Raw genomic sequence first — 25,627 nt, forward strand, 5'->3', positions numbered from 1 at the left:
CCGAGTCCTTAGAATTCAATATTTAGTAACTAGAGAAATTGCGTTTCTATGTAAATGCCATTTTCATACTTTCAGTAATTTTGCAAATTATTTTGGTTGGTACAAAGTAAAAAATTATTCTAAATGTAGATTTATACCATACCGTAATTCAAGAAAGTAGAAAATTCAAATTATAAAGCCGATAATAGATCAACACACATACAAGTACATATTTACAAACATAGTTCTTCAAATACAGATATATATTTATATATCTGTATATGTGAATTGATGTCTTAATTTTAAGTAGCATATGCAAATTTACATTCTAGTTAAATAATTTAAATTATCTTATCTCTCTATTAAATATCACCAATTGAATACCATCCTTACATTCTCGTTTCGTTTGTTACCTAATGGACTACAATCGGAAATACAGTATTACGTACAATTTATGCGAATGCATTATCACCTCATTTCTGCTTGCCTTAACGGTTTTCTCGAAAATATTGAGTAACTCGTTGAAACAATTCTCCTTATCAAAGCAATCAATAGATTGTTAGATGTGATAAATGAAAATAATTTGAACGAATGTTCGTGCCGCGGTTCTGGAAGTTCCAGAGGACAGAGCGCAAAGTTTGATTTTGTACTTACTTGTGTTATTAACCTCCATAAAGCCAGTATAATATACTGCGCCACCCAGCATGATATCGCGATTATATAAATTTTACCTACAAAAGAGGAGCATGCAAAGACGACGAAGACGCTTAGTAATATCGGGCAGAGGAACTTGCTGACGATGAGTCCTCGGAGATTCCGGAGCACGGCGCAGACCTCTAGACATATGACGGCTACGACTGCTGACCTCAACCAGCGCGTGAGCGTCAAAATCGGCGTTGCTGCCTGCTCGCTGCCGGCGTGCAGCAGACGCGCAAATGGGCCGTTGTCCATTAACGCGGCTATGCCCAACACGACAGCAGGCAGAGCGTGCAGAGTAGCAGCAAACGTAGACGCGGGGAGAGCTCGCGGTGAGGCTGACCCCCTCGCTGCATGGCCGCCGGATACTCCCCTGGAAACCGAACCCGATGCGCCTGGTCAAAGTTACAGCATAGTGTCAATCACAGCAAATGTTTCGAATTGGGGTTTCGAATAGATTATGTGCTCTGTGCAACTATTCCAGAGATATTCTAAACTTGGGAATTGTTGCAAAGAGAAGCTTCACAAATTTGTGCAATGAATAATTTGGTGTATTACATTATTATTTGAACTATAGCGTTCTTAATAAGTTTTATTATTTTATTTTCATTCAAAATGCTGATATAAACAACTTTTTTTGAATAAATAAAATATTTGAATATACATTGCAATCCCCAATTCACAACGAATTATATTTAAACATAAAAATGTGAAAGGTGATATTTTATCTAATGATGGATGATGAATAATATTCATAGCGTGCGTATTTATTAAATATACCATGCAAAATGAATCAATAGACAATAATTGCTATCTTGCAATATACAGGGTGTTCCAGAACTCATCATCATATCATGGAAAAATTTAGAAAGAAAACTTATTCCATATAGTTTGAAAATTATGACCTTTCAAGTCCAACCTAAGACTTTTAGTGAAATTGTGACCATTTTTCGATTATTGTGATTATTTCTTACTAATTTTGTACATTTATACTTTGGATCCGTAACCATACATAATATTTCTAGGACCACGATAAAACTATGAATTTATTATTTTCAAAATGGGTGAGGCTTTCAGAGGCCCATCTTTAAAAATTGTATTAATGTTTGTTGTCAACTATCAATAAAAGTTTGCGTATTTAATCAGTATTGTAACTAATAAAATACAGTATAAGTTTATATTAAAAAAGTAGAGTAAAAAAATAAAAACCTAAAAATAAATTAATTTTGGAAAGTGCATTTTACTTGCAATCTGTTCAAATGGAAACGGAAACAAGAGCAGAAACTAAATACATTAGACGCTTTCGTGCATATTTTTTTATTTTTTTTTATTTTTTTATTAAAATTAGTACAAATTAACCACAATTACTTCAAAAGGAGTCACAGTTTCACAAAATCTCCAAATTTAACTTAAAAGCTTATAATATTCAGTAAATGAATTGATCAATTTTCACGATAGTTACGATCAATACTACTCTTTTTAGGCGTTGGTTTCTGGGACACCCTTCTGGGAGCTTAGTCTCAATATCTTCCAAACATAGTCAATAATTCTAAAGCCACTATTTACCAATCAGGTAGTTCGCAAAACTGCTAAAACCACTCGAAATGTATTTTTAACCATTTAGTTAGGAAAGTCTAGCACGGGACTCATTTGAATTGATCCGGAAAACAGTTTTTTGCGCGTATTTTTCCGCCGCTAAATCAGGAAGCGGCGATAAATCGAAAAGATAGGCATCGGCCAACGACGCTCGAAGGCCAGAAGGATGAAGTCTGCGAGGCCCGCCCAAAAAACGATTGAGTTGAGTGAGTTTACTAGATTCTCGACAGAACAACAAAATATCTTATCTTGATGTTCCACGTCGATCACAACTCCCTCTTTCGCAAACAAAAAAACAGAAACGAAATATTTATTTCGCCTATACAGATAGAGTTTGGGTGTACAACTAACTCTATTTTGATTATATTATCTGACGTAGATTCAAATTGGTGGTTTTATACTCGTTATAAACTCAGAAAATTTAGATAACTAAGATTTAAGAAGATTTTGCCGACCTATATCTTGTCGATGTTTATAACGAGGCAAATAAAATTATTATTAAGTATCAGATGATAATAATTGAGTTCTTAATTGCAGTTGCAGTGCGTAATGCAATTATGTCATTATACCTATGCAAATTAAATTTGTCTATGGAAGTATCCTAAAAAATATATAGAAATATATATTGATATGATTATGTTCAATAAGAACTAACCAATTGGCGTTGATACAATAAAGAAACTAACCACTAATTTCTTCATCCATTTGTTGAAAATATAAACAAATTAAAGAATAAAAAATCAAATTTAGCAACTTACCAAAGAATGACAACAAAATGTTGAATCTAAATTCTTAATTTTTCAATTTTAAATCTTGATTAGTATGAACCTTATCAAAATTTAAAAAAAATTTCAACAACAAAGAAAAGGCTCCGCCGATCTATACCAGAAACTAATAATCGCGTATTACTACCGATGTCTTCCGAACAGTTTTGAAATTTCCCTAGTCTGTTCAGGATTTTTTGCAAAAAGTGTACGAAATACTTATTTTCACCTATCTGATAATTATAAAGCAAGGATTCAGAAAAATCGGGATTATGTACCTCATCAAAATACGAGTATGTACCTCATCAAAATCATACAAAGTTATATCAAAATCATACAAAGTTTCATTGAAATCATAAACAAATTCAACGACAAAGAAAAGACCCAGCTGATCTTTACCAAAAACTAATCATTACAAAATACTACCAATATATTACAAAGGGTTTTTAAATTTCTCTAGTCGATTCAGGATTTTTTTGCGAAAACGTGAACAAAACACAAATTTTCACCTCAGCGAAAGCAGAAAATTTGTTAATAGGGAAGTTAAGTAAGATGTAAAAAATAACAATGCTTTAAAAATATATATTAATATATTGCTAATATTATTTATACAATTCTGTTCTTTTTACCGGATGATGTCTTGGTCTATTTTGCATACTTGGATTAGAAGTTAAAAGCTAATCACCTTTGACAGGTTTAAAGCTTTTTTTCTTGACTTTACGACACTTGCGAAATAGTACCATATGGTAAATGACACATATGTCATTTCGATGCATGAGCAAACTACCATCAAAATATACTTTTCAAAGCGCGAAACACGTTTGAGCTGATTACTGCTCCAAGATTGTGACAATGAGGCTCAACATCTGGGTAGATTTTGATTTAGATTTGAATAGATTTCCTCATGTTATGCAGTTGCGGAAACGTTAATAGTGATATTAGTCCATTTTTAACTAAGGCCACTGTGCCATTCTGTCCATAAATATCATTTTGACCATTTTTCCTCTGCACCATCGTTCAATCTTCATGTGTCTTATTTTGAAATGCAGCACATTTGTATCGAATTTACCTGCACGAAAAGAACATCGATGTAAATAGCTGCAACACCGTGTGCTCTATTTAACAGGAGCTCTTGCATTATTTAATTGTGTACTTATCCCGCCCACCAGTCTCTTTTCCAACGTCGCAGTATCGACCAGCCAAAGCTCGCTGTATGAGGTAGATAATTTTCTCTCCCGAACATTGTTATTATCTTTGTATTTATTTTTCGCGTGTGGGTTTTTCATTGTTTATGGAAGACCAACCGCTTGCTCTCATAAAATATATTTTGTTAAAGACGCGATTAATTCTGACACAATGAACTCATAACGCAAAAGCACAATGGACGTACGTTAATAAATGTTTCAATATAAAATTAACTATTTTGTGGAGATCTAAATATAGAGAAAATTATTATTATGTATTCTGTGATGATAGATGTTAGATAAAGTTCATGTGGGCCATTTGTAAGTGTCAAATACTTTTCAATAATACATTATTGACATTTCGTGACCTATAACGTAACCTTTGGCTTGACCAAAGTGTGAAGTTATGAGCTTAGAAAGTTTGGAACTAGACATACATATAAAAATTTGTATTTTTTTCATAGTTTTGTAATATCTACTTTATAAATTTATTATTTATTTAAAATGCTTGAATAAAAGAACGAATAAATAAGTTAACCTAAAATATTTTGTTACGACTAGTAAAATGAACTCATAAGCAACACAGAGAAAATTGGGTTTTGCGATACAGAATTTTGTACTATGGTAGTATTTTCCTCAAGGCAAGTTGCAGATGAAGGTTGCAAAAAGTTTTTGAACTGAATGTGAATAAAATGTACTAGCAAAAATTCATGTAATTTTTTGTTTTCACTTTTACTCGAAATGTTTCAATAATAAAATTATCAATAGTTTTACTCTTTTATAATCCTGATTAATTACGCCAACTTTTGATGAAACTTATCAACACACTTTAGTACATTTTTTTAAGTCGACCGATTTTAAAAATTTTGAATTCATAGTTCAACAAAAATTAAATCTTGAAAACTTGGAGCAATTGTGATATGGTTTTACTGTGGTCTTAGAAATGTTATTCACGGTTACGGTTATAGTATAAATAAATGAACAAAATTAATAAAAGTTAACCACAATAATCAAAAAATAGTCATAGTTTCTTCAAAGCTCTGGGTTGAACTTAAAAGCTCAATTTCCAAACAACGTGACATAATTATTTTTTTCTAATTTTTTTCGGAACAATACCCGTTTTGGCATGACCACAAGGTCTGAAAGATATCAGGAAAAAAATAAGGCATTATTTTGTACTTTATCATCTTTAATTATCTAAAAGAATTAAATAACAAAACGTTCTTATCCCAAGATAGTTTCTCATTCCCGTAATTATTAGTATCATTAGTGAGGAGATTTATATAATTTACGTAAAATTTTATCAACACTTGGTTATCAGAAAATCAAGTAAACGTTGTGCAAAAAACTGATTCATAATTTAATATGCATCCGTTTAATTTCTTTAATGCTTTTTATTAAGGTGACCATAAGTCCCGGTTTGGCCGGGACAGTCCCGGATTTCTACCATGTGTTCCGAGTTTTTCTAAAAGCAATATTTGTCCTGGATTTAGATCTTTTGTCCTGGATTGTTCCGAGTTTTCGAAAAGTATAGAATAAAAATTAAATCTTTGTTCTTACTTGATAATATAATTATAACTACTATTAAGTATCTGAAAATGATACGTACAAATAGTGTGCTTATATGAAACAATACGTTATGAATGAAAAAATTTCCAAGACTGGATAAAATAGCTTCTCACATTAATAATTTTGAATTTTATTTTCAATTTTACGAAATTTAACAAAAAATAAGAAGAATATATTTTTTGACTGCCTGGAATAACAGCTAATTATTTCAAATAATTATGAAGAAAATTAAACAAAATTTTATGAAAAGTTTAAAAAGCTGAAGTTCTTAGTCAGTTGTTCTGATTACAAAAAATTATTCATTTAAAAAAGAATTTGTTATTGTTTTTTTTAAATAATAAATTTTTCACCATACACTCCTCTCTCCCGGACTATCAGTATAACTAACTAGTGGTGTGTATAGCATCGTGTCTCAAGGCAAATTGCTGGAACTTCCCGTACCGTAACGAAATGTTCGAAGAATATTAACTGTTTTCAAATAGATTATAATAAATAAATACAGTTTCATAAAAAATTGTAACAAAAATGTTTTGTTTCCAAAAGCAATTATTTTAGTAAAACAAGCAGAAAGTTTTTTGGATCATTCAAATCGGACGCTTAGTTCTCTCAAAAACTGCCATTTTTTGCATCTTTAGCCATGTATCTCCGAAACCGCTGGACTGCCTTTACCAAAAACTAATCAGCATATCTCCCTATCAATAGAAATCGAATGTTTTTTGAACCATTCAAATCGGTTGATCCGTGCGCGCGAAAACGTGAACGAAAAATTGTATCCACACATACACATCCATCTTTCCTGCGGTATGCCAAAATGTTCAGAAACCTTTAAAACGTGAAGAAATGTAAAAATTTTCAATTTCTATTACAATAACTTAACCTACGGAAAGTTAAAAATTACAGTTCGGGTTTTTACTTGAAAAAATATGGTCACCTTATTTGTATACATTTATGAATTATGTTAAATAAATTTTAAAATGTACAAATTAATAGATAAAAACCGGAATTACCGGTAAATGTATCGTATCATATAGCTATATCATATAAATCCATCTCGGGATTTTATTCGAATTTCCGTCCCACAATTTTTCAGCATATTGATAAACTGTTCATAGCGACTTCCTTTCTTTCCGACTACTCCTCTGAAACGCTGCTTATATAACAAGTTAGTAATCAAACCGGATCTCACAAAAGAGATCTGCAATTTTTCCGTCTGACATAATCTGATCAGCGTGGCTGTCGGCGGCTAGTGCAAATATACTTCTGTGCATGGATTCTGCAGCATTGAGAGAGAACTCTTGATTAGTATTCATTTCTCAAAAGCCTAGATAACAGAAGAGGTACTGATGACGTAGTACCTCAACTAACTCAGCACAGTTGAGTGTTGTCTCCAAGATGTATTGCCAGCGACACGCAGATAAGTTTCCACTGGAAGCGTGTAATATATATGACAGTAAACGGAAGCCTTGGCACGGTTATGTCGCTTTTTACGAGCTATATTTTTTCGGTGAGAAAGTTATTATTATTACACTTATGTAGTGTTTTGTCAGTTCCAATACATTCCAATAACTTAAGTAATATGATTATATGCAAAACAGCGACTTGGAATTAATCTATTTTTTTTTCATTTTTTCATAAATCACCATTAGAATTATCTACCTATGAGTAATTTTAATTAAATACACATGTCCATAAATGTATGAACTTAATTTAAATTAAATCGTTCTATTGATTAATTTATAGTAATTCCTGATTCATAATTAACTGACATTTGTATGAATTGCTATTCTTTAAGATTAATCTATAGAATTTTTTTTCTAAAGCAATGAAGCTGTTTAAGATGATTAAGATGCGATTGAGCTTCTTGTAGAGATAGTCCTCCACTAATGGTAAGGGATCGTTCAAGTATTACGTAAGCAGATTTATTACAATTATTTACCTCCCGCCTCCCCTTTGTCAGCAAAAGTAAGCAAATTTCTTACCCAAAATAAGCAAATAAATGACCCCCCCGCCCCCCTATAGTGCTTCTAGTTCTAGCTCTAGTTTTTCACTAATATTATTTATGAATTTTTGTTAGGGCCATGTTAGTTCACTGTGGAAATGCACACCTATGGATTTGAAGTGTTTGATTGGAATTATCATAAAAGATTGATGATGGGCATGTTGAATTAATATAGTTTGGGAAACACTTCTCGGACTAGGTGGGTGATGCAGGAAATATTGTAAGTATTGCACACAATTGTTTAACGGATTTTATCTATGAAAATGAAAGATTATTTAGTTGTTCTGCATATGTTATTGATTTTATAACAATTTATTGTGTAGTCAAGAATCTTTATTTATCGCGTAACAAGAATATTGTGTCTGTATTATTTTTATCAATAAATAACTTTGAAAATTCTTACTAATGTTATATTTGTAATAACTGTATAAGCCAAACAAAATATATAAGCTTATATTTTAATGCAAGGCCATATAAAACAAGGAGGAATATATATGTATATATACAACCATTATCTTAACATAGTATCAAAAATCATTTCAAAGGACCACATTTCATCATATAACATTTATGCAAAATACTATTTTTTTAAATAATATCAGGACTTAGTATTCTCTATATCTTGGATTTAGCTTTGTTATGTGTGCTAACACAAAACATTTATAGAAGATTAGATTACGTTAAACCAGAAAATTTAAAATGAGTGTACATATAAATTGTAGTAAACTTAATTTTCATGTATAAAGAGCAGTAAAATTTTGAAAAAAATTTATTACTTCGTTCTTAAACCTTAACAAACGAGCGCATTACCTAAAACTATGCCCAGTAGGTCGACGGATTTTCAAAAAATTAGGTGCATAATTTCCAAAGCGAGAAAAGTTGCATAATTAATACCCTTTTATTATTTCGATTATTCTAGAATATTTACAATATCGCAAGTATGATGTCATTTATTTGTTAAGGATGAACGGAAAATTTTACATTCAGAATGAATAAACTTTTTTGGAAATAGGTACACACTTTGTTTGCTTATTGTTTGTCTATATATTCATCAGAATTTAAATACATCTTCTCGAATATGCGGTTAAGCTTTTGACCATCCATCTTTTTATTCATACACTTTTTGTCTATTCATTTATTATCTATCCTAATTTATAGGTTCTCTGCAGACCCACTATTGACCTATTCGACTAAACGTCAAATCATGTCTATCAGCTTGTCGAATTGTTGATCTGTGCCAGTCTGTGCACTTATCCGTCCACCTGTTAATCCGTATATTTGCCAAAAGTATTTTTTCTCTGTATCTCTTTTACAAAAAACAAATATTCAGCTTCATTCGTACAATATGACGACTATTTTCCGAAAGCCGTTTTCAATTCAGATAAATGCAATATCATAATTTAAATATTTTGTCTTCTTAGTCAGTCCGTACACCTTTATTTATTAGCAGAGAATTATTTTTTGCTGTATCGCTTTGATAAAAACAATTTATGAATCTCATTAACATTATGTACAAGGTTATCAATCTTTTAGAAGTTACATAGTTGTTTCACTGCAATTATATTATTTAGCGCTTACATTTTTATTATATAGTGTCTATAAAGCTTTAAATTAAAATGTTAAAAAACAATATTATAATTATGTTATATTTGATTTATATAAAATCTTTGCCATCTATAACTATTTTATTTATCCTTTATTAATTGAAGCTTTGACAATGCTCCTCCAAAATTGAATTTACTAAAGCTGTATAACTATATGGAAACCATTAATTAATTATGATAGTTAAAATCTTCACTTTTAAAGTGTGAATAATTGGTAAACAAAATTCATAGAAGCCCTTTTACGAATAATATCGAAATACAGAAAGATAGCAAATATCTATGTTTGAAAATCATGGGTAAACTAAATTCAACGTCTTTAAAATACACTAATATTACCATCTGGGTTCATATACTTTTAATGCGTAGTGAACGTTTGATGCAATCAGATCAAGAAACTGTTTTAAAAACATTTTAACCTTTGAAAACCAATTCAATGAATTTGTTATATAGCGAAAATACTGGAGCGTCAAAAGCTTTCAATGTCTCTATAATCCTCTTTCTGAGAAATTCTGTGCTCGGAAGATTTTTCAATAAGAATTTGATTAAAAAACGTAGCACTTTTGTATATATATATATATATATATATATATATATATACATATATGTATATACGTTTTGTACGAGGTATATTTTGATGATTTGTAGGGTGTCATGAAGGAAGTGCGTGAAATATATAAGCGTAAATATACTATCAAATATACAAGTAATGAGAATATTACATTTACAAATTTTAAAATTTAACATCCATTCAAAATTAGTTGGTTTTTTCATAATGTAAAAATTACTTGAAGAATAGATATATTTTGCAAAACATTATACAAATGTCCCAATGATGAAGATCTTACATGAGGATGTAACAATACTCCTGCAAAACGGCTTGACTTATCTTTATAAAGTTTTAAAATCACGTTCAGTTTGATTGAGAATCGGACAACATGTATTATAATATCTAATAATTAATCCCTAATGGCAAATATTGGACGCTCATAAACATATTTTTTAACTTCCCGTAGGGCAAGTTATAGTAATCGCAAAAAAATCGAAAATGAAAATTTTTATATATCTTTACGTTTCAAAGGTTTCTGAACATTTTGGCATACCTTAGAAAAAATGGATGTATGTGTGTGTGTGTGTGTGTGTGTGTGTGTGTGTATGTATGTATGTATGTATGTATGTATGTATGTATGTATGTGCGTGTGTGTATGTATGTGCGGATACAAATTTTCGTCGACGATTTCGGGAACACGGATCAACCGATTTGAATAATTCAAAAAACATTCGATTCGTATTGATAAGGAGACGTGCTGATTAGTTTTTGGCGAAGGCAGGTCTAGCCGTTCCGAAGATACGGGGCAAAAAGTTCCGAAAACGGTAACTCAGTTTTTAAGAGAACGGAGCGTCCGATTTGAATAATTCAAAAAACATTTCACTTGTATTGACAAGGTGAAGAATCGATAAAATTTTCATGAAGGTAGGTCTAGCGGTTTCGGAGATATGGAGGAAAAAGTAAAAAAATGAGCCATTTGGCGGTCAAAAATGATCATTAGACATATGCACATCAAATTATCAGATATTTTATAGAGATTTTAACAATAAGTATACATTTTGTTAACATTTCTATGGGTTCCGTACAAATGCTTATGCGTTAGACAGCGACGCGGCGCTTACGCGCTTTATATTTTGTCCCTATGCAGTTAAAGCAGTACGATTGCTTTCAAAAAAATTTCAGATCTTCTACAATATGTCAAAATACAGAAAAAAAAATTTTTTTCAAAAAAAAAAATGTTTTTTTAAAAAAAAATTTTTTTTTTCAAAGAAAAGTTATTTTTTGTCCAATTTATAGTTTCTCAAAAATCTTATTCTTTCAAAGTAATTTTTTTTCAAAAATGTTAATTGTTTTTAAAAAAATAATAATTTTTGGTACGGGAAGTTCCAGCAATTTGCCTTAAGGCACGATGCCTTAATTGCCTTAAGACAGAATTCCACTTACAGCTAGTTTACTATATATTTTTATTTTTTTTCTCTGTAATTCGTAATAAAAATGCGGTCCTTGATTATCACCCTCTTAACACAAACCACTATTTCATAATAGTCATATTAGTAATCGCTGGCAGTAAATGAATGTTTGAGTTTATAAAGAAGCTTAAATTTCACTTAAAAAAAACAATTTATTTTTATCTAGGATCATTTTTCTTTATTTTAATTCTTTTGGTGCGAAATTGAAAACTGTCTTACAACAAATCCCTATTTTATAATAGTCATTTTACCAGTCCAATTATTTTTTATATAGTTCTTTTTTATGAACGTCTTTCATTGAGTTGTGATCAAGAATTTTCTGACCTTATTGAAAATTTTAAATAAATTCGCTCTACATTTTAAGTACAATTTTTACACATTGGTGACGCAAAGGTTATCATCGATAAAACTAGATTTGTGAAATTATCGATCAGTTCTGCATAAACTGATATAGATAATCTTATTATATGAATATTTCACTATGTGTTAACACAGTACAGAGAGTTGCAGAAGGAGCAAAAATCTTATCTGAAGATACAATAGTTTATGAGAGGTGACTAGGCTACAAATCTATGGCAAAGAAGTAAACCTTCCAACATTTACTTGGAATAAAGTTTTTGAAATTTTGATTTGCTAGACATTCCACAATAGAATTCAAAAATGAATGTTCAGATTTTTCTTTGTTACTCAATAATTAATGTATTAATGAAAAGCGCGGTAATAATATATGTAAACAAAATAAGTTCGAGATTTGGCTGGCATTTGTAATAGCTATTAATATGTCACGAGAATATTTATATGAGGCATGCCTTGCAGTGGGTAAACCATCTACTTAATTTGTATTAGCTGTCTCTTTCGCTTATTGCATTACCTTAAAAAGACATGTGAATAAAATGTTCATTGCAATAAAAACTAGCATAAAATATAAAAAACCTTAAACATTATGAATATACATTATTTTGCATTCTAATATAGTGGAATGACTTATATAGAAACATTACTACTAACTCTATAATATACTATTTTGATTCCCAGAATACATTACGTATAAATACTTAAGTATATTGTCAACTTATATAGCACATACTTCTGTATTCACCATCAGTTAGTTATTTTTTATACTAAATACAGAAATATTTTTGTGACGTATGCCGGGTCAGCTAGTATATATATATATATATATATATATATAAATATAATATATATATATATGGATAAATAATATTTTACTCGCATGTGAGTAAGAATAATACATATAAAGCAACATCACCGCAAATGATATTTATCTCCCTTCCACCAGACCGCGATATTATTTTCCATTACAATATATCACGAAGACGAATGTGATTCAATTAAACATATCATCCAGGTTAACTTTAGGCATAGAATGATCCTGTCGCGACATATAGGTATTATTTTTTTGCATTGTTCAGTATATTTTGCAGCCGTCGGCTATCAATAACGTTCGCATCAAATTTCATTTGTGTGTTTGACTTCTCCCGTCGAACGAAAAACATCGGGGCCATGTCGGAGAAACAGGTCGATAGGCGAATCATAAAATGAGATGAACGAATATTAAAAACGTTTCAGATACGTTCGTTCAATGTTTTAATATGAACTGTTCGAGATTGATTTTTTGCTTTATCAAAATTTAACGAAGCGATATCTTGGCTTCGGAATATAAAATAATATCAACAGTGAAAAGGTTCTATAAATCGTAAAACCGGAGGATGGATAGAGGAACGTTTATTTATGATATCAATTTGAAATTACGTTGGTTTTGATATTTTAGTCTCGGTTTTCAAACTTATAAGGTACTGACATGATTGAATGGAAAATACACATGTGTTGATTTTGAACATGCCAAGGAGTTTCTTGGTTGCAAAAAGTATATATGTAGCAGAACAAAATACATAATTAAAAATCACTCATCACTTAAGTAATAATATTAATCGATCGATTAGCAATAATTGAAGGTGCATTGTAGATTTTTAAAATAATTTTCTTGTTATAAATACAACATGAAATTAATTTAATATTCACAGTATCAATAGAAAGAACTATCAATGATAGACAGTTTAGTTATCCTTCATGGGGCTATCTTCTTTAATATGCAAAATTTTTAACTCAATGTACCTTGTATTAATTACGTTTATTTCGATATTTTAGTCTTGGTTTTCAAACTTTGAAGATACTGCCATGATTGAATTGAAAATACACATGTGTTGATGTTCAACATGCCAATGAGTTTCTTGGTTCGAACGAAGTGAATATGCAGCAGAACAAATTACCTAATTAATTATTACTCATTAATCAAGTAATAGTATTAATCGATCGATTAGCAATAATTGAAGCTGCAGTCTAGATTTTTCAATTAAAATCTCTTGTTATAAATACAACATGTAATTAATTAAATATTCACAGTAATAAATGTATAATAAAAGAAGCTATCAATGGATAGTTCAGTTATCCTTCACATTAATTACGTTGGTTTTGATATTTCAGTCTTGGTTTTAAAACTTAGGCTTGGCATGATTGAATAGAAAATACAATACATAAGTTGAACTAAGGAGTTTCTTGGTTTGAAATAAATAAACATGTAGCAGAACAAATTACCTAATTGATTATTACTCATTACTCAAGTAATAATATTACTTGAGTAACTGCAGTTTAGATTTTTAAATTAAAACTCTTCATTTTTTTATATGAATACAAAATGAAATTAATTGAATATTTACAGTAATAAATATATAAAAGCCATGATCTTTAATTGGCAAAAATTTTAGTTCTAGTTTTGATATTTCAGTCTTGAATTCGAAAAGTAGTATATATAGTATATGTAGTATATATAGTACTATATATATTATATATAGTATATATACCTGTATACTGGTATGATTATATTAAAAATACACACGTGTTGAATGAATATTGAAAACTACATTTCTTGGAGTTGAAAGAAGCAATATGTAGCAGAACAAATTAATATCATTACTGAAGTAATAATATTAATCAATAACTAAAGCTGCTGTCTATATTTTTAAATCGAAATCTTTTGTAACAAATACAACTATGAAAACTCATTATTCCATCGTACATTTTTTATTTTTATTGCATTAAAAATATTCTAGTAAAGTATAAAGATTTTTTAAAAACAATCATAGAGAAGAATCGATTGTGAATGCATTTAATTTTGTTTTTTTCTCTAAAAGATGCGTGATTAAACTGTTTATTGCAATAAAAAATAGCATAAAATATAAAAAAAATCTTGAACAATATAAATACATATTATTTTGCATTTTAAAATATAGTAGATTCTTCTATGAAGAAACATTTTCGTTATAAGACGCTATTTCCAGAATACATTATGTCTAAATACTTAAGTCTTAAGTGTCAACTATGATCAGTTATTTTGTAACAGTTAACTGGTTAAATTGGCCGTTACTCTCCATTTGCATCAAATTAGTTAAAGTTTTGTGAAAATACCGTTATGTTTATTTCATATTTTAAGCCATGCATATGCAGTTAATTTTTATAAATTAGAAAACGTACCAATGGGTGGATCTTTAAAAATATTACACCTTTATTAAGTCTCAGATTAATTACTAAATGTCTTAATTATAAGACAGATTGTAAGGTAAAAATGAATAAAAAAACATATGCAGTTGAATATATCTATTAAAATTCCTGCTTTTGTTAAATGAGATAGACAATAAATTGTTGACTATTTAAGTCCAAATATTTCTTTTAAACAAGTTAACTTACTTGTTAGTATGATTCTGATACTTTTTTAAAGATAAGTTGCACTATCTGCACGTGTAATACATCGGCATAATAAAAATATTTTTTTATAAAAGCATTCTAGATTAAATATAATTAAATTGTTACTTTTGAACTAACGTTTCATAACTACTGGACCTGAATCAGAGGTCCCGGGTTTGATCCCGCTTCAATTAGCCTTAAGTCAAGCAGTATAATGACATGGACTTTCACTTGGAAATATAGATAGAAAATATGTGTCTGAGTTAAAATAGCTTCAACTCGGTTCATTAATAATCACTACGGATATTGTACTAAACAAATTGGTCACATAGAGATGGGACAAATGTTTGGGTTGCCATCTTTAAAAACCAATGATATGTTTAATTGAATCACATTCGTCTTCATGATATAATGTAAAGAGAAAAATATCATTTACGGTGATAATGAATTATATGAATTATTCTTACCCACATGCGAGTAAAACATTATTAATTTATACAAGCTGGTCATAAGTTCTGTTCGTTGTTCAAAAACATGTTTTCATAACAAAAATCCGTCGGATCCTTAATCTACAATCCATAAATGACAAACTAATAATTCAACAACGTGTGTCGTAATAATTTCATTATCCATAAAATAAACTATCATCTAACGTTTTCATTCCTTTTTATTTCAGATCTTAATATATTACATTATCTCATCTCATATTATAGCTTACGCAATAAAAACTAAATAAAAGTGTCATAATGAAACACCGTCTTATGTAAGTAGTTTATTTTATTCCCCCGCATGAAGATAAACTTATAACGGCAAGGGAACCTCGGCTAATGTGTTTGCTGGCCAAACACAGGCCGTAATAACGACATGTTTCTTGTCACGCTTTTGCTAATCGGTATCGCTAACAAATTTACGCGCTAAATAAAATATGAAGCATATCGTAACGAGTCGGTTTTAGGCTTTTCCAAATAGACCGCCGCTCCTCCGTCTGTTCCAGGTCGAAGCCGAGCGGTAGAGGTTCTGCCGAGCACTTTCGTCGGAGTAATATAGCAGACGCAGATGCTCGCGGCCATCATCTGCCAGAGATAACTTTTAAAGGACACTAAAACATACACCGCGCTGCCATTTTGTTTTCCTAACCGCTTTATGAAAGCGCCGTTCTGCGGAAAATATAAACAAAGAAAAACGACTCCGAGCCCCACGGGGATCAGGATCGTGCGTGCGTGCAGTGCTGGACATTGTATTGACAGAAATTTGGCTAAAATAACTTCGTTTATTGTTATAACATCAAATAAAAAATATTTGTATATTACGGATACATATGTTATTTGCAACTTCTTGCTTCAATGGTCACTATTAATTAGTCAAATAAATAACTTATTAACTTCCCGAAGGAGAAGTTTATGTTTTTATAAAAAAAAACGATTCGCTAATTTTATGTTTCCTCGACGTTTCAAGTCATTCTGAATCGAATGAGACCAAATATGGAAAAAGTATGTGTGTGTGTGTATGTGAACAGATTTTTTGCCGTAAATCGACGTTTCCTCAAAAATGGCTGGACCGATTACAAAAATTTATAATTTATCTCGATGAGGACAAGCGTTTATCAATTTTGCGCGATGATCAGCCAAACCGCTTCTTTGTAAATAGCAGAAAAGTGAAGAATTTTTCGTCCACGTTTTAGAACGCAGTTCAGAATCTATTTTGAAAATTCAGAAACCGTTCGAAAGATATTGACTGGGAATCGTGCTGATGAGTTGTTGGTAGAGATCGGCCGGGCCGTTTTTTTGTAATAAAGTGTTAAAAATTTTTTTTTCGAGGATTCTTATTATTATTTTTTTGACGGTACATACCATAGTCTTCTAGATCATACTAAAATATTACGGCCCTACGACAACTCGTTTAGCTTTAAAAATTCGTCAAAATTTGCAAAAATTGGTTTCGATTTTTTTTGGAATTTGTCAAAATTAGACTTTTAATCGATGTTTTCTCAAAAACGCCTGAACCGATTTCAAAAAATTAAAAGCCATTTGATGTATCTCGATGAGGACTATTGTTTGTCAGTTTTGTGCAACGATTTGCCAAGCCGTTTCTTTGTTATTTGAAAAAAAAGTGTTTCGTCCACATTTAAGCTCATACTACCGAATCGATTTTGAAAAATCAAAAACTGTTTGAAAGATATTAGTTGGGAATGATACTGATTAGTTTTATGTACCGAGCCGTTTTCTTGTAATTAATTAAATTAAGTCGATTTTTAAGGAATTTTTTTTGGCAATATATATCATGGTCTTATAGAACTTACTGAAATAACGGTCTTACAACATATAGTTTAATTTTAAAAATTTATCAAAATTTGAGAAAATAAGTAATTTTTTTGACATGTGTTAAACATAAAATTAGACGATTTACTTGGTATAACAATAGAGTACTTAATTTTAATAAACATACTAAACCATTAAAGTCCTACGGAAACTGGTTCAATTATCAAAATTATTGATTTTTGAAAATTTGTTTCTAGCAAATACTCAGAGTTAACGTGTTCGTTCGTTTTCATACTCTAATCACTCATAAATTAATTTAATTTTTATTGATTAAGTCGGTTAATCATACATATAGGGAAGTTCATGTAACTTGCCTCAAGGCAAAATACTAATACCAACTATTTTCCATTATTAATTAACTTGATTTATAATTAAAAGTATAATAGCTATTGAGTAAAAATTAAATTCGGTATTATTAATAATTGAAAAAGATATGTTTATCAATATTATTAATCGCGTAGTTTCACTTATCTTACAGTATAATGCCAAAACAAAAATTTTAAAATAATATCTATAAATTATAATGAGAGCAGTTTATTGTGTTTTGCTACCAAAAATTAACTCTGTATAGACTTGAAATATATGTTAGCAAAATGTGTACCAGCACGTGAAATACTTAAAAAGTATACAAAACTTGTTGTTTTTTTAGTTAAAATAGTTAGTTAGAATTCAACTTTAACATGAATTCATAATATAGTAAATAATTCATATATTTCTGTATGTAAATATTCCATACGGATATTAAAAATAAATTCATATTATGTACCAAATTATATTTCATATTACTACGCGAAAGACGAGACATGTAATTTTGTCTGATTTTATTAAAAGGAATTTTATTTCTAGTGCTTAACCTTAATTCATTTTTTTTCATATAATTTTCCATTTATTGCTTCAATATATTATTTTAATAATGGATCTGTTATCTAAATCTTATCCCCATCCTAAAATCCCATATGAGTTAGACATGAACAAAATGAATTTGTCTCTTCACGAGAGAAAGTCTTCATACAGACGATATTGGATTACTCTCATTATATTTATCATCAAAGGTTCTCAGATATACGATATTGTTTTGCGTCATGTTTTATGATGGCTTTTGTTAAACAGGTGTATTTCTACGATTCGACGTTGTGGGTTTTCTTTGATATTGTTGATAGAAAGGTTTTCTTGAAAGCGCGGGTTGGTTTATTTATATAAATCATTAAATAGTAATGCTCTGTATATTACACTCTAATGTTTTGTCAAGAGATCACTAGTAAGTTTCTTTTTTATTATATTAAGTTTGTCGTTGTCGAATAAATTACTGCAATAATATTTACACCATATGATTATATATTCATCATTAATTTAGTTTTGTAATTACAAATGAGTTTATCTGAATTTAACCAGAATAAAATGAAAGTAATAATTTTGTAATTACAGATTACAAATTACAATATATTGATTATTGTGATTGGTTTGACGAGTCTTGGATTTATTATTAATTAAGTTTTTGATATATTATAGATTCAATATTTTTTATATTTTCTATAAAATATACGAAAATTTCGATTTCGTACTTGCTTGAAACCTATTTCTATTAGGAACTTGCTTTAAATTGAACAATATATTATATTTATAAATATATTATAAGAGCCTTGATTAGATACTTGTTTGAAACTAAAAATATATTTATAAATAATATATATAAGAGGAGCCGGAATGTTATTTAATCGTCTCATTATTGCTATATTACGATTTTGGTAATAGAATATACCGTACACAAATTCATACGTTACGCGAATTTTTTTTATTTAAAAATTATCAAGTATTTATCATTTTAATATCCTGAACAACTTCTGATAGAATCTGCGAAGTACACCAAAATTGAAAGTTTCAAATTTACAGTTTGACAAAATGTCTTAATTCTTGAATACGTGGAGCTTTTGTGTACTTATTTTGTAATTTATTACTTTAGTTCTATATCTTTATCTAGTATTACTGATGCAAAGTTTACACGAACAAAATTAATGAAAATTAACCACAATAACTAAAAAATAAACACAGTTTTATCAAAGCTCTAGGTTGCACTAAAAAGCTAATGATTTTAAGTGCAACTCATTTTAATTGTTGCAATCCTAGAGGGAGTCCATTAATCACGTGATCGATTTTTAAAGGATTTTTGGACACTCCCCCCTGGTGATGCGTGGTGATATTCAAAATTAGCCCCCCTTCCCCGCCAAACATCACCTGTATTTTTAGTTACAAGAAAAATTTGCCAAATTTTTTAGTTTTCTTGAAAATATTTGGATTTTTAAAAAATTCAGGTGAAAAATAAATACACGTGATATCTTACTCTACCCCTCCCTCCCCCACTTAATATTTCATGATTCCCTGCCCCTAAAAACCTCACGTGGTTAATAAACGCCCCCCTATCACCCCATTTTCGCTTAGTTCTGGGACACTCTGTATAAATACATCTGTTTATATTTAATTCTGATATCACTACTATTTGATATCAATCTGGAAAACGTAAGTATGGAAAATAAAAAGCCAGTGGCTGCTAAACCACGATCTTAAGTGCAACAGCCAGCTTTTATCTTCAGATACCCAAAAAGTATAGTTTGATAATATTAGTATTTGCTAAAAAGCTAAAAAGCATTAGCTAAAAATTTCACTTGTCTACAATTTTGCTAGAATTTATCATAGTTTTAAACCTAAAACAATGCATGGTTTGTATTTCAATCCAAGCAAAATTTTCAATTTCAAAATATGTCCATATTATATCAATTTTCTCTGTAGGCATCTTAGCATGAACAATATAAAAAAGCTCGGAAAGGGAGATTTCTACTTCAAAGGTTTTCCAGGAGTTAAGTGCTCGCCTGCATTAGTAATATCCATCACTTAACGCTTTATGGCAATTTTACCGATACCAAGGCACATAATCAATGTTTTATTACCATCTCCACCAGTAAGCTGGTGTTGTGTTCGCGGCGTTGATTGCCAATTTGCTCGTGCAGAATGTGCAACTGCGCACAAAGCCATGTTAATGAGATTCTAATTCCATGGTCATTCAGGTGAATATTTCATTAGACACGGTAATGATCGAGCAAATAAAAACGAAATGTCTGTATGCAACTTTAAAATACTGTACTGCGGTATTTAGTGAATTGGTATACGCGTAACCAGCATTAATTACAATAGTGCAATTTAAATAGTAAGTTTATCTAAAGATGTAAAAACCAGTAGTATATCAAATAAAAATAAAATGTTTCTACGCAAAAGTTAATTACAAAATTTAATTTCAATATATATAGAGTTTATAATATAGACGGTATCGCAAATATCATTTAATAATAAAAGATACCTAAATAAAAAGTCTCGCTGGCACGAAAAAGTTTTGAAACTAGTATTTAAACAGAATTATTGTAATTGTAGATCCATGATAGAGTTAAATATTATTTCAATATCATATATGTACAGGTTAATTTCTCATATTATTGTTTTCTAGATTTATTTCTACATTCTTTTATATAAAAATTCAATTTGGTAATTATGTTATATTACTATTTAAATAACTTATATTTTTTACCTCTCCTTTACCTCACTTCACCTCATATGTATTTTATCTATTTCAAAATGAATGAAATGATTAAGCAGCATAAAATCATCGAGAAATCAAATACAATATTTCATTTGAAACAATCTCATAATTAATTTACATTATTATCTCTCCTAATTTTTTGCCGCGGTATTAAAAAGTATCTATCATTAACTATTTTTTAATAAAAAAGCTAAAATATTCATCACATAAATTTCATAGTATTCATTTTAATTCACAGCGTTAATTTGCATAAGCGTTTAATGACTTCGTGATTTAATTAAATCACATCTTACTAAAAACCGTGAAGCTGTTATAAAAAGACTATGATTTCTCCTAAACTGGCAAAGGATTCTTACGAGAAAGTTACAGGAATTATTATCTGACTGAAATGTGATCAAAACATCAAATTCAAAATAATAAAATTAAAAACGCATACGTAATTGCATACAAGTATGTTTAAATATTAGATTCTGGTATCCTAAACTAAACAAATAAGAAAGTGATCAAATAAGGAAGACTACAACCAAAAAAATACTTTTGTTAAAATTTTAACAATGTCATTATTTATTCCGTGATAGCTATGTCACCTGGTTTAAGACAATGGCTGGTTTCACATCTTTGTTCTGCTTCTTTAAAATAGTATCATTAAAAATATCATTGTTTACTTATTTTTGAGCCTTTTTACTTTTGGATCTTCAAGCCCCGCTCCCCCTATCTATATTTAAATTTATTTACAATTTTGAATAAGTATAGACTACAATTGGATTTATCTACAATTGGATACTACCGAAATAATTTGAGGCAACATGTTAATTAAAATTAGTATTTTTGATTATTTTAAATTTGAGTTTTACAAGCTATTTGTTTTAGTTTTATATTGGGCCTATTATAAAATGAAACATCTTATATTATAAAATTTTGTATCGCTCAAGCTGAATGTATTTGTTATTAAAAAAATCATAAGTTTGAATAATAGTAACATATATGCTATTGCAGTTTTTCACGCTGAGCACAATAACCCCAATTTTTAGAGGTATAAGCTCATATTAGAGGAATAAGCTAATATGTTTTAGGAAAGAAATATGACTTTATATTATTTTTAGTTTTTGATAATACTCTGTTAATGCAAACACAATTTATGAGGATAAGATATGTACAAATTGATAAGAATAAGAGAGTTTATTAAAAAAAACTATGAATAAAATACAAAAATTCTTAAAACAGAACTGTAAAGCGAAATTGATTAATACTGTCACACAATCCATGCATAAGCTTTTAATAATTTTTAATAAACTTTTATTAAACTCTGACTACTAGTTTCTAATCAAGTAACTCAATTATTATTTCTGGATTTAATTCGTTTTTGTAACAAAATTGTTAATAGTGGCTCCAAAATCTATGCACGAACGCTTTCATCGCAAGCATTCACTCGAGAACAAATCCCAAACATCGTTGCTGCTGCAGCGACGACCTGAGCGGATTGAGCTATGTTGTGTTAAAGTCCGATCGGGTTGCGAAAACATTCGGATATACCGACATCGCAGCAATAGAGATGGGGCGATATTTATCAATATTATCGAAATGTCAATACCATTCATACAATATGTCGACATGCTGAAAACTATATCATTCTGAATGCAATTGGGGATTACTGACATTTCATGCACATTGCGGAACAATTTATTGAAGAATTTTTCAAACGCGTTTGAAGCGAAATAAAATGTATAAAAATATGTATCGAACGTGTGTGGCTATATATATATCGATTGTTCACATTGTTTTATCAAAATTCATGTTTATTTCAGTAGCTGAACGAAATTTAGGTACTATGTGGCCAATTAATCTTTTATCGACAAATTAAAAATTTAACGTTGCTCGAATTTATGAGTCACTTATTAAATCAATCAAAAATATTAACAGATTTGTAGAAACGTTATTAAATATCATTAATCAATTGAATCGTTGTTTGTATAATTTTCCAATAGATTATTAAAATTTAATATAGTAAATATAGAGTAACATAATAGTTTTAAGAGGCTTCATACTATAGTATCAGTAATTTAAAATATGTATAAGTAATATAGAATCAATAGGCTTTGTAATAGGTAATAAAATAAAAAAAAATACAAAAAATCGTTAGAAAATTTTTGCAATAACATAGATAATCAGAACATTTTTATTATAAGTATAAACATTATTTAGTGATAAATTAACAAAAGTTACATTTAAGTTATTAAAATTAGCTATACGTTAAATTTATAATAAAAAGTATGAACTTAAATTACTTTAAATGGTATAAATATGTAAGAATGCTATTCATTCATTTCTTTATATTTTATTTTTATTTATTTTTTGCTATTTTCAGTTAAATTTAACTTTTTTTTGTTTTATTATACCTAGCAAACTATGAATATGTGTATATTTAACTGAAAATAGCAAAAAAACAAAAACGAAACTAAGAAATGAATGAATAGCATTCTTGTATATTTGTGTCATATCAAAATAATCTAAATTCATACTTTTTATTATATTTGATCAGATGTATACTTATTATAATGAGTTATAGCTAAAAACTCCGAACCTTCGAATATAGAAAAACACGAACTATTTATTTACCTAGCAAGATTGTTATTTCATTGATAACACAGTTTAAACAAAATAGTATTTTTCTGATTTTTATATTTTCTTTACAAAATTTCACTACGTTCATCAAATGATTAATGTATAATTATATTAAGAAAGTAGAAAATATTTGCAATATTATAATTATTGAACAATTAAAATGACAATATAATTATAATTATTAAAAATATTCTCTACTTTTATAATCTAATTATACTTTTAACATCTTTGGGACGTTGTAGTAGAGAAAATATAGAAATCAAGGAAAAAAATCAATAGCAGAAATTTTTAATATATAAATGAATGATAATAATTAATAATATTAAATAAATAAATGATAAAACGAGTCATATATGCCCCAGAAAGATTCCGAATTATGCTAAGCAATTACTAGTTTAATTACTCAAAAAGAAGATGTATTTATCAAAAATCAAATGTAAAACTTATCGAAGAAACTCTTAGTTTTGCCTAATATTCCCAGTATTCACTAATTACTATAATTAATTAACACTCACTAATCACTGTAAATAGTTGCTTATTATCAGGGTAAAATAAATAAATTGCCAACGGATTGCATATACAGCATTTGGATTACTAATAGATTTTAACACTAATGGTCTAGATAGCCTTTACTTATAATTAATGTTGGCTTAGTTCCAAATTAATATGCTAATAATAGTAATTTAAAAGCCGATTAACAAGCTGGTGGTCAAATCAATAAGTCAATAGTATTAAGTACCGAGTAATGCTTAACAATCATATTACATTAAATAATTAACTTCCATTTTTTTTAATCTATAACCAATTCAGATACACTTAGATTATCAATTGAAAATAATAAGTTTATGCATATGAGTAGTGTTATTCACATTAATGGGTTCATGAATTCAAATATTTCAAATTCAAATTTAAACCATGTCAACTATTGCTTCAGGAAATAAATGCATTATATCGAAGACTTCAAAATTAACAAAGTTTTGAAAACTATATTAAATTTGTAGTAACAAACATGCACAAGACAAGTAATGAGGACGCAATAAGGACATAATTTACAAGTATAGCTTTCTATCAAAATTGAAATATCAACTATTGCTTTTATGATTCAAATATGATCGTATATTACGGATATGGATTTCCTGAATTTAAATTATATGAATTTTATGAATTCAAATATTTCAAATATTTTGAAATCAACTCAACTAGTGCTTTAGGAATCGAATTGCACAATATCGATGTTGTCTGGGAAATATTATAATAAATAAAATGCGCTTAGACACTTTCGGAATTATGTCGAAATGACACTGATTTGATAACTAAATTAAAGGGCCAATTCTTCGATAAAATAGAGATGTTATGATAGTGCTAAGTGCTAGTCTATATTCGTATAAGATCTGTAAAACGCAATGTATTTGCAGTGCCATCATGCGTTTAACACATAAAACCTAACTTCACACATTTGGTATCAAAGCGACATCAAGAAGATGCACTCATGATAAAATTGCTATTTGGCATTTGTGCGTTTTATAGTTACATATTATTCATATGAAAAACGCATGATCACACAACAATTACATAGCTTTTTGAAAGTTCATTACTACCAACTCATACGAATATAGACCCATAACATAGCATTGCCATAATTTTTCTAATTCATCGGGGATTGGTCTCTTGAATTCAAATATTTCAAATAAGTTTAAATGGTAACAACTATTTCTTCAAAAATTACATCATAAAGTCTGGCAAATGTTAGAGCAGTAACATGCATTTATTAGCAAATTCTACTATAAAATAATCCAATGTTATGGCAACGCTATGTAACGTAGCATTTTTCATATAAAATTGTACTAAAAGCTGCTGAAATGTTATATAGTTGCTGTGCAGTCAGGCTTTTTAGATAGAAAATCTAACCTAGAAAACGAATTAAAGAAATTT

General features: G+C 29.1%; 1 protein-coding gene across 2 annotated transcripts in view; it reads right to left on the minus strand.

Moving 5' to 3' along the window:
• Positions 1 to 337: 337 nt before the first annotated feature.
• The window catches only part of LOC113365840, a 221,454-nt gene continuing 196,164 nt past the window's right edge, over positions 338 to 25,627 (minus strand). The window contains exon 6 of one of the 2 annotated variants that reach the window (XM_026607384.1): positions 338 to 1,070. In XM_026607384.1, the coding sequence (XP_026463169.1) occupies positions 448 to 1,070 (623 nt within the window). In that variant the 3' untranslated portion in view covers positions 338 to 447. The remainder of the gene's footprint in view (positions 1,071 to 25,627) is intronic. The other variant, XM_026607385.1, reaches the window with a different exon arrangement.

The sequence above is a fragment of the Ctenocephalides felis genome, unplaced genomic scaffold, assembly GCF_003426905.1.
Source record: "Ctenocephalides felis isolate EL2017-DRISC unplaced genomic scaffold, ASM342690v1 CF-g0.4_SCAFFOLD_01170, whole genome shotgun sequence".
Taxonomy (NCBI): domain Eukaryota; kingdom Metazoa; phylum Arthropoda; class Insecta; order Siphonaptera; family Pulicidae; genus Ctenocephalides; species Ctenocephalides felis.